Source organism: Myotis lucifugus, unplaced genomic scaffold (genome assembly GCF_000147115.1).
Source record: "Myotis lucifugus unplaced genomic scaffold, Myoluc2.0 scaffold_1841, whole genome shotgun sequence".
NCBI classification, from domain to species: domain Eukaryota; kingdom Metazoa; phylum Chordata; class Mammalia; order Chiroptera; family Vespertilionidae; genus Myotis; species Myotis lucifugus.
In genome coordinates, this window is record NW_005872889.1 from 4,332 (window position 1) to 14,681 (window position 10,350).

At 56.9% G+C, this 10,350-nt stretch overlaps 2 protein-coding genes across 2 annotated transcripts; both read left to right on the plus strand.

Moving 5' to 3' along the window:
- Positions 1-3,037: 3,037 nt before the first annotated feature.
- Positions 3,038-4,193, plus strand: LOC102438915 (interferon-induced transmembrane protein 2-like). Its single transcript, XM_006108169.3, has 2 exons — positions 3,038-3,328; positions 3,883-4,193. The coding sequence occupies exons 1-2, from the start codon at positions 3,143-3,145 to the stop codon at positions 4,060-4,062; spliced, it is 366 nt and encodes a 121-aa protein (XP_006108231.1). The 5' UTR covers positions 3,038-3,142; the 3' UTR covers positions 4,063-4,193.
- Positions 4,194-6,399: 2,206 nt separating this feature from the next.
- On the plus strand, positions 6,400-7,564 carry LOC102439229 (interferon-induced transmembrane protein 2-like). Its single transcript, XM_006108170.3, has 2 exons — positions 6,400-6,690; positions 7,254-7,564. Exons 1-2 carry the CDS (start codon positions 6,505-6,507, stop codon positions 7,431-7,433), a joined length of 366 nt encoding a protein of 121 aa, XP_006108232.1. The 5' UTR covers positions 6,400-6,504; the 3' UTR covers positions 7,434-7,564.
- Positions 7,565-10,350: the final 2,786 nt, after the last annotated feature.

Genomic DNA, 10,350 nt, shown 5'->3' on the forward strand with positions numbered 1-10,350 from the left:
CACACACACACACACAAGTTAAGTTTCACTTCTAAGTTTAAAATTCACTCTAATAAAGAAATGAAATTTGATTACGCTATCTTATACTCACTAAACTTATTACTGTAACAGTCCCAGGAAGGCCCGGCCAGCAGGGCATGGCCCAGCGAGGCCTAGCAGCCCACGCACCCCACCCTTCCCCTCGGGCGTTTGGCCCTGGTGTGAAATTGATACCGAATTTTTGGACTGGAACCCGGATCCTTTATCCGCTGGAATCAAAGAATGAATCCACGGACAGAAAGTAGTCTAGCAAAGGTGAAGATTTATTGACAGACTCCCACGTAAAGAGGGGTAAGGGTCCCACAGAATGAACTTCCAAGTAGTGTGGGCGAAAGGGGCCACATGCTGACCTGACAAGCTCAGGGGAGGCCTGCATGGCCGTCTTGCAAACTCGGAGACCTAAAGCCACCACAAAGGATGGTCTGAAATTAAACTTTAACTAAAAGCGGTGATGGTGGGCAGTTACGTCCTAGACCGGTATCTTCACTGACAAGGGCAGGCTTTACCGTAACTGAGCCTGTCTGTCTTTTTGCATCTATGATAACACAGCCTTGAAATGTCTGGGTAACTTGTAACTTCCCTTTTTCTGGAGCCCCTGGGGCACAACCAAATGTGCTGGGTGAGGACAGAGACCACCAATTCCGTCATTATCATGTTAATGGCTCCTGCACCCACCTAAGTGTGTGTCCATCATTTTACTTTTTATCCAATCCCAGGGGTTTCCCTGCTTTGCTTTATCCCTCCTCCTTAATCTATCACCAATGAATTTCATGTAACCCACCGACATCCCTCCTTTGATCACAATGTATAAATACAAATGTAACCCCGCCATTCTCCGGAGCATTACCTCAATTTGTGGAGGTTCTGCTTCCCGGCATATGTCGACAGTTTGGCTCCAATAAACTCACAAAAATTCTTCACAGGTTTCAGTGGTTTTTTACGTTAACAGTAGGGAGGGGGGAACGGGTCCCATGGAGTCCCTTTTCTCTGTGGTTTATAAAGGCTGCAGTTCCTCTGTCCTCATATCCCCCCTGATCAATCCACATTCCCCTTCGATACGTGAGGTTCTCCCTCCTCCTTCCCTCTAGGCTCCCTTCCTTCTTCATTTTGTAAATATAGACCTTTCCTGGCCACCCCAGTTCCCTTGTCCCATGCAAATGCCCCTGCTGCTGCTTCTTTGTCTTATGGAGATGTCCCTGCACCTGCTTCCTGGGGTTATGGAAATGTGCCTTCTCCCAGTCTGCAGCCCCGCACTTTTCCATGGACCCCAATTCTAAAAAACCCTAAGCCTGCCTCTGTTCCTGTTGTAACGTACCCCGAGAATCACAGAAGGACGCCTCAAGAAGTCGAATTAAAGAGTCACATTTATTGCAATCCGGGACTATGCGGGGCCATTCCCCAAATCTCATAGTAAGATGGTGGCAACTCCAGATTAATATACGCAAAAATCACAAAGGTATTGATTGCATCTCAGGGTTTGGAATGAGGAACCTGGTTCGAAAAAAGAGCAGTTTACATGTCCTTAAGCATGTTAAGGACAGTCTTGGGTCTCCGGATCACTGAGTTGACAGAAACGCATCATCTGGGACCGCTGGGTTGGCAGGAACACGTTATCTAGAGCCCTGGGGTCTTGGACCACCGAGTTGGCAGGATTTCATTATTTAGAGCCCTCGGGTCTCGAACCACAGAGTTGGCGGAAACACAGTGTCTGGAACCCCCGGGTCTTGGGATAAGTGTGCTGTCCTGGGTCCCAGGTACAGAGGAATGTGCTTTCTTTCTTTTTTTTTTTAAAAATATATTTTATTGATTTTTTGCAGAGAGGAAGGGAGAGAGATAGAGAGTTAGAAACATCAATGAGAGAGAAACATCGATCAGCTGCCTCCTGCACACTCCCTACTGGGGATGTGCCCGCAACCCAGGTACATGCCCTTGACCGGAATTGAATCCAGGACATTTCAGTCCGCAGGCCGACGCTCTATCCACTGAGCCAAACCGGTTTTGGCAGGAATGTGCCCTCTAAAACCAGTAAGATAACAATCAATGGGGTAGTCATTCAATCGAATGGGATGATTTATACAATTCAGAAAATCAAAGTAACTTTTCTATTGTTTTTTTTTTTTTTTAAATATATTTTATTGATTTTTCACAGAGAGGAAGGGAGAGAGATAGAGAGTTAGAAACATCGATGAGAGAGAAACACCGATTAGCTGCCTCCTGCACACCCCCTAGGGATGTGCCCGCAACCCAGGTACATGCCCTTGACCGGAATCGAACCTGGGACCTTTCAGTCCGCAGGCCGACGCTCTATCCACTGAGCCAAACCGGTTTCGGCAACTTTTCTATTGTTAAGCCAAACAACAGGGTTAGAGTTAAACTACAGTTTCAATCTGAATTGATTGCTACCATACTTCATTCCCCCCAAATTCCTGCTCCAAAATGCTGCCCTGCACCCCAATCCTCCCTCTCCCACCCCAGCCGCCTCCTCCAGCATCCAGCACCCATGTCCTTGTTCACCGCCCCCCCGCCCCCCGAGAGGCCTGTAGGGCCCCCTGAGACAGGCAACAGGGGCTGCTGGGTCCAGGCCCAACCAGGAGGCACCACCCCACCTGCAGCAGCGTGGGCTTCGGAGAAGAGGCCTGAGCCAGCCCAGGGTGAGCTGTGGGGCGGCCTCACTCTGGGGCTGGAGTGTGGGGTCCACGGGGCCACAGGCAGGGCCCTGCATGGGGGGTGAGACCACAGGGGCTTGGGCCTGGGCTGGGGGGATGGGTGGCTGCCGCCTGGGAAAAGCCGCCAGGGCCCACCGAGTCCTCGAGGAGACCAGACCTGCATGAGTGACGCAGACAGGAAACTGGCACGTAGATGACGGTGAACCTCAGGATTTCCTCCCACCCGCTCCTAGCAAACCATGAAGAGTGTCCCACCCCCTGCTAATCAGCCAGACCGTTTTAAAAAGAGGAGGAAATAGAAACTTAAAGAATTAACAACTCCCCAGGGAGGGAGGGGCTTGTGCAGTCACAGCAGCTGCAGCCACACGGCTCAAGTCTCTGCCTCGGGAAGCATCCACCTTCTTCACCTGGGACCCCACCTGCTCTCCAAACCAGAGATGATCAGGGAGCAACACGAGGTGTCTGTGCTGGGGGATCACCAGAACCCAGGGCCCGTGATGTCCACCGTGGTCAACATCCAGACTGACACAGTGGTGCCCGACCACATCGTCTGGTCCCTGTTCAACACCCTCTTCTTCAACACCTGCTGCCTGGGCTTCGTGGCGTTCGCCTTCTCCGTGAAGGTGGGTACGCGGAAGGGGGGGACGGGGGTAGGGATTACATGGAAGGCGTGTGCGCCCCCACAGGTGTGCTGCCCAGATGACCCTTGGGATTGAGGAGCCCGTGTGTGTGTGTGTGTGTTTGTGTGTGTGTGTTTGTGTGCAGGTCACGCTGAGGCTGCTTGGGAACAGCAGGGTCAGCCTTTGTCCCCTGGACTCCAAGGAATATCCTGTTGATCAGCCAGAAATTACACTCCTCTGACTGGCCATGAGGCTTCAGGGCTCTGGCTAGAGAACAAAAGTTCTCAGAAAACCCTGAGCCCTGGAGGGGGAGAGGCCAGCAAAGGGGCCAGGGCAGGGGGAGAGGAGCCCTGAGGCCCTGGAGAGGCTGAGAGGCTGGGAGGGAGCCCCCCTGGCCTGTCCTGCTCAGGCTCCAGGGAACAGGGAGGGGGTCCCTGACCTGGCTGAGGGCAGGTGGAGGCTGGTCTGGGCAGGGAGCAGCCAGAGCCGGGCCTGAGTCACAGCACCCGGCTGTCCCCAGGGCCCGTCCACACCCCTCACCATCTCTTCTCCCCCAGTCTAGGGACCGGAAGATGGTGGGAGACGTGATTGGAGCCCGGAGCTATGCGTCCACCGCCAAGTGCCTGAACATCTGGGGCGTGGTCCTCGGCATCTTTATGACCATCGGACTCATTGTTCTCCTGGTCTTTGTGCTCCCGGGAGTCATGCAGGCCGTGATGCATAACACAGGCTTTTAGTCGCCGCCATGGCAGGTGACCAAGTCCTCCCCACCCCCTGCTGGCCCTCCCGGGCGCCCACCCCTTTCCCCTGCACCTGTGCACACACCTGTCTGCAGCTGAGCTCAATAAAGTGCACCTGTGCGTGACAATGCTGGCCTTTCCTGGGCAGGGGCACTGCCCGCCCCGCCTGCCCCTGTACAGCCCCCCTTGCTGCTCTGAGGGGTCCTGGCACTTTCTCAGATGGTCCTGGTTGCTGGCCTCCAGCTGGGAGCAGCGGCTGCACCAGGGGCCTAGGAGTGGGGTCCCTCCTTCCCAGTGTCTGACCCTGACCCAAGGGGCCCTGGGCCAGCTCACCCTTGGCCTGAGGAAAGCCTGGCTGACTGAGCAGCTGGGAGCAGCGGTGCTGGGTGAGGGCGGCCGGCGGGTCCTCTGGAGGCCACGGTGTCTGCACGTGGGGTGCAGGGGTGCAGCCCAGGCCCCCAGCCCCTCCTGGGCGGCCCTCCAGCCCACCAGCTCTGTCCTGGCTCCCCTGCAGGGGGCAGGGTTAGGGGCAGCCAGTGGCCTGGGAGGGACAGAGGGCTCAGTCCCGATGGACAGAAACCCTGACAGGAAGGACCGATCCTCCCACTGATACCGAATTTTTGGATTGGAACCCGGATCCTTTGTCCGCTGGAATCGAAGAATTAATCCACGGACGGAAAGTGGTCTAGCAAAGATGATGATTTATTGACAGACTCCCACATAAGGAGGGGTAAGGGTCCCACAGAATGAACTTCCAAGTAGGGAGGGGGTAACGGGTCCCATGGAGTTCCTTTTCTCTGTGGTTTATAAAGGCTGCAGTTCCTCTGTCCTCATATCCACCCTGATCAATCCACATTCCCCTTCGACACCTGAGGTTCTCCCTCCTCCTTCCCTCTAGGCTCCCTTCCTTCTTCATTTTGTAAATATAGACCTTTCCTGGACACCCCAGTTCCCTTGTCCCATGCAAATGCCCCTGCTGCTGCTTCTTTGTCTTATGGAGATGTCCCTGCACCTGCTTCCTGGGGTTATGGAAATGTGCCTTCTCCCATTCTGCAGCCCCGCACTTTTCCGTGGACCCCAATTCTAAAAAACCCTAAGCCTGCCTCTGTTCCTTTTGTAACGTACCCCGAGAATCACAGAAGGACGCCTCAAGAAGTCGAATTAAAGAGTCACATTTATTGCAATCCTGGACTATGCGGGGCCATTCCCCAAATCTCATAGTAAGATGGTCGCAACTCCAGATTTATATACGCAAAAATCATGAAGGTATTGATTGCATCTCAGGGTTTGGAATGAGGAACCTGGTTCGAAAAAAGAGCAGTTTACATGTCCTTAAGCATGTTAAGGACAGTCTTGGGTCTCCGGATCACTGAGTTGACAGAAACGCATCATCTGGGACCGCTGGGTTGGCAGGAACACGTTATCTAGAGCCCTGGGGTCTTGGACCACCGAGTTGGCAGGATTTCATTATTTAGAGCCCTCGGGTCTCGAACCACTGAGTTGGCGGGAACACAGTATCTGGAACCCCCGGGTCTTGGGATAAGTGTGCTGTCCTGGGTCCCAGGTACAGAGGAATGTGCCCTCTAAAACCAGTAAGATCACAATCAATGGGGTAGTCATTCAATCGAATGGGATGATTTATACAATTCAGAAAATCAAAGTAACTTTTCTATTGTTAAGCCAAACAACAGGGTTAGAGTTAAACTACAGTTTCAATCTGAAATGATTGCTACCATACTTCATTCCCCCCAAATTCCTGCTCCAAAATGCTGCCCTGGGCCCCAATCCTCCCTCTCCCACCCCAGCCGCCTCCTCCAGCATCCAGCACCCATGTCCTTGTTCACCGCCCCCCCCCCACACCCCCAGAGAGGACCTGCAGGGCCCCCTGAGACAGGCAACAGGGGCTGCTGGGTCCAGGCCCAACCAGGAGGCACCACCCCACCTGCAGCAGCGTGGGCTTCGGAGAAGAGGCCTGAGCCAGCCCAGGGTGAGCTGTGGGGCGGCCTCACTCTGGGGCTGGAGTGTGGGGTCCACGGGGCCACAGGCAGGGCCCTGCATGGGGGGTGAGACCACAGGGGCTTGGGCCTGGGCTGGGGGGATGGGTGGCTGCCGCCTGGGAAAAGCCGCCAGGGCCCACCGAGTCCTCGAGGAGACCAGACCTGCATGAGTGACGCAGACAGGAAACTGGCACGTAGATGACGGTGAACCTCAGGATTTCCTCCCACCCGCTCCTAGCAAACCATGAAGAGTGTCCCACCCCCTGCTAATCAGCCAGACCGTTTTAAAAAGAGGAGGAAATAGAAACTTAAAGAATTAACAACTCCCCAGGGAGGGAGGGGCTTGTGCAGTCACAGCAGCTGCAGCCACACGGCTCAAGTCTCTGCCTCGGGAAGCATCCACCTTCTTCACCTGGGACCCCACCTGCTCTCCAAACCAGAGATGATCAGGGAGCAACACGAGGTGTCTGTGCTGGGGGATCACCAGAACCCAGGGCCCGTGATGTCCACCGTGGTCAACATCCAGACTGACACAGTGGTGCCCGACCACATCGTCTGGTCCCTGTTCAACACCCTCTTCTTCAACACCTGCTGCCTGGGCTTCGTGGCGTTCGCCTTCTCCGTGAAGGTGGGTACGCGGAAGGGGGGGTCTGGGGTGGGGATTACATGGAAGGCGTGTGTGCCCCCACAGGTGTGCTGCCCAGATGACCCTTGGGATTGAGGAGCCCGTGTGTGTGTGTGTGTGTGTGTGTGTGTGTGTTTGTGTGCAGGTCACGCTGAGGCTGCTTGGGAACAGCAGGGTCAGCCTTTGTCCCCTGGACTCCAAGGAATATCCTGTTGATCAGCCAGAAATTACACTCCTCTGACTGGCCATGTGGCTTCAGGGCTCTGGCTAGAAAACAAAAGTTCTCAGGAAACCCTGAGCCCTGGAGGGGGAGAGGCCAGCAAAGGGGCCAGGGCAGGGGAGAGGAGCCCTGAGGCCCTGGAGAGGCTGAGGGGCTGTGAGGGAGGCCCCCCTGGCCTGTCCTGCTCAGGCTCCAGGGAACAGGGAGTGGGTCGCTGGCCTGGCTGAGGGCAGGTGGAGGCTGGTCTGGGCAGGGAGCAGCCAGAGCCGGGCCTGAGTCACAGCACCCGGCTGTCCCCAGGGCCCGTCCAGACAGACCCCTCACCACACCATCTCTTCTCCCCCAGTCTAGGGACCGGAAGATGGTGGGAGACGTGATTGGGGCCCAGAGCTATGCGTCCACCGCCAAGTGCCTGAACATCTGGGCCGTGGTCCTGGGCATCTTTATGACCATCGGACTCATTGTTCTCCTGGTCTTTGTGCTCCCGGGAGTCATGCAGGCCGTGATGCATAACAGAGGCTTCTAGTCACCGCCATGGCAGGTGGCCGAGTCCTCCCCACCCCCTGCTGGCCCTCCCCGGGCGCCCACCCCTTTCCCTGCACCTGTGCACACACCTGTCTGCAGCTGAGCTCAATAAAGTGCACCTGTGCGTGACAATGCTGGCCTTTCCTGGGCAGGGGCACTGCCCGCCCCGCCTGCCCCTGTACAGCCCCCCTTGCTGCTCTGAGGGGTCCTGGCACTTTCTCAGATGGTCCTGGTTTCTGGCCTCCAGCTGGGAGCAGCGGCTGCACCAGGGGCCTAGGAGGGGGGTCCCTCCTTCCAGTGTCTGACCCTGACCCAAGGGGCACTGGGCCAGCTCACCCTTGGCCTGAGGAAAGCCTGGCTGACTGAGCAGCTGGGAGCAGCGGTGCTGGGTGAGGGCGGCCGGCGGGTCCTCTGGAGGCCACGGTGTCTGCACGTGGGGTGCAGGGGTGCAGCCCAGGCCCCCGGCCCCTCCTGGGCGGCCCTCCAGCCCACCAGCTCCGTCCTGGCTCCCCTGCAGGGGGCAGGGTTAGGGGCAGCCAGTGGCCCGGAAGGGGCAGAGGGCTCAGTTCCTATGGACAGAAACCCTGAGAGGAAGGACCGATCCTCCCACTGATACCGAATTTTTGGACTGGAACCCGGATCCTTTTTTCGCTGGAATCCAAGAAATTAATCCACGGACGGAAAGTGGTCTAGCAAAGATGAAGATTTATTGAGAGACTCCCACGTAAGGAGGGGTAAGGGTGCCATAGAATGAACTTCCAAGTAGAGAGGGGGGAACGGGTCCCATGGAGTTCCTTTTCTCTGTCGTTTATATAGGCTGCAGTTCCTCTGTCCTCATATCCCCTCTGATCTGTCGATATTCCCCTTGAATTGGTTACTATAGTGATTCCTAAGGCCCTCCTCCTTCTAGTCCTTCCATTCCTCTGCGCTTTCTTCTTTTCCATCTGAATGAAGGGCTTTCTTCCTTCTCTTTATTTTGTAAATATAGACCTTTCCTGCCACTTCCAGTGTCCTTGTCTTATGTAAATGCAACTGTTGCTGCTTCCTTGTCTTCTGGAGATGTCACTGCACCTGCTTCCTGGGGTTATGGAAGTGTGCCTTCTCCCAGGCTGCAGCCCCGCGCTTTTCCATGGACCCCAATTCTAAGAAATTCCTGATCCTGCCTATGTTCCCCCCAAATGCCTTCTTCACCACCAAACGGTCTGGGCCTGCTGGCTGGAGCTGCCAGTGCCAGGAAGGCTCCCCCAGCCGATGGGCGCCCTGGGGCTCTGGGCCTGAGCCTTTGCCAGGGCCCGGGATGCACATGGGGTGGAGCCGTCCTGGAGAGGCTGGAGAAGGCCCGGGGCTGGTGTCGGGGAGGAGACCCGCCTCCAGGAGCCTTGCCCTGGGGCCGAGGTGGGTCCTGCTGGCGCTGGTCTGTGGGCAGCAGCTGTCCCGCCGCCAGAGGGAGGGACAACCCCCACCCACAGCCCCTGTGACAGCCCCCGCAGCACCTGATCCTGGGCCTCGCGGGAGGGTGCCCCCGGCCGGGGATCGGCCGGGGATCCGGCGTCGGAGCCGGAGGGGCTGAGGCCCAGGGAAGATGTGCTGTCCTTAGCCTCCAGCTCTGCAGAAATTCCACGGACGCAGAGCGGGCAGGTCCTGGTGCTACCGGGTGGGCTCGCGGGGACCTGGCCGTGAGCAGCACGAGGTCTGATCGCGGAAACGCCGCTCTGGCCCGCACGCGGGGGACCAGGCGCCCCCTCCCCCCACGGCGGGGTGGCTTGGAGGGTGGGTGCTGACGGGACCTGGGAGGGCCTGGGAGTTTGATTGGCCCCAATAGTGGTGTAGGAGGCGGGGCCGGAAACGCGCGTGACCCTAGTGGGCGGGACCGGATGTAGGCGGGGGAGGAGCAGGCAGCAGGGAGGGTGAGCGCAGCGGGAAAGGGCGAGCAGCTGGTTTCCCAAGGTTCCCACCCGGTGGATGCGGCCGAAAGGCAGCGGAAGACAGGAAGGGAGGAGCTGCAGTGGGCGGAGCGTCCAGTCTGCGGGACCCAATGAGCAGGCGGGTTCCAGGGTGGGGGGCGGGACCAGACAACGGGAGGGGCGGTGGAGGCGTAGCTGGCGTTGCCCCACAGCAGCGGTTCTCAACCTGTGGGTCGCGACCCCTTTGGGGGTCGAACGACCCTTTCACAGGGGTCGCCTCAGACCATCGGAAAACACATATATAATTACATATTGTTTTTGTGATCAATCACTATGCTTTAATGATGTTCAATGTGTAACAATGAAAATACATCCTGCATATCAGGTATTTACATGACGATTCATAACAGTAGCAACATGACAGTGATGAAGTAGCAACGAAAATAATTTTATGGTTGGGGGTCACCACAACATGAGGAACTGTATTAAAGGGTCGAGGTATTAGGAAGGTTGAGAACCATTGCCCCAGAGGCTCTGGGAAGAGCCTGGAGACAGACTGGGAGGCAGGGCAGGGGCGGGTGGAGGGGACCCTCCTGAACCTGCCGGTCCAGGGTCAGGTCCAGGGCGGGGCGAGGGCCGAGAGCAGGACACATGTGCTCCCGCAGGGAGGATGGCCTGGCTGCTCCTGGCTTCGGATCCAGGCCCCTCCTGACATCTGGGCAGCGGGCAGGGGGGCAGGTGGTGGTGGGCTCAGTCCCAGGGGCAGGCTGGGCTCTCACAGGACCCTCCCAGGTGAAAACACAGCATTGTCCCTTACATGTGCTTTATTGAACTCGATGCAAAGAAGGGCGTGTAGCAGCTGGGAAAGGGCAGTGCTCATCTTGTGCAGGTAGTAAAAAGTACTCGCACTACCCGCCGTTCGTGGGGGGGTGATAAATTCCCAAAGGGCTTACCCAGAGACACACAGGTGTCTCTGTGTACTCTCTATATTAGGCTCTTGGGGGGGGAAAAATA

Bases quoted from the DNA above. Each gene is read 5' to 3' on its own strand.
- LOC102438915 (XM_006108169.3), top strand. From the start codon at position 3,143: ATGATCAGGGAGCAACACGAGGTGTCTGTGCTGGGGGATCACCAGAAC. The intron at 3,329-3,882 runs GTGGGTACGCGG...CTTCTCCCCCAG, and splicing joins CGTTCGCCTTCTCCGTGAAG to TCTAGGGACCGGAAGATGGT.
- LOC102439229 (XM_006108170.3), top strand. From the start codon at position 6,505: ATGATCAGGGAGCAACACGAGGTGTCTGTGCTGGGGGATCACCAGAAC. The intron at 6,691-7,253 runs GTGGGTACGCGG...CTTCTCCCCCAG, and splicing joins CGTTCGCCTTCTCCGTGAAG to TCTAGGGACCGGAAGATGGT.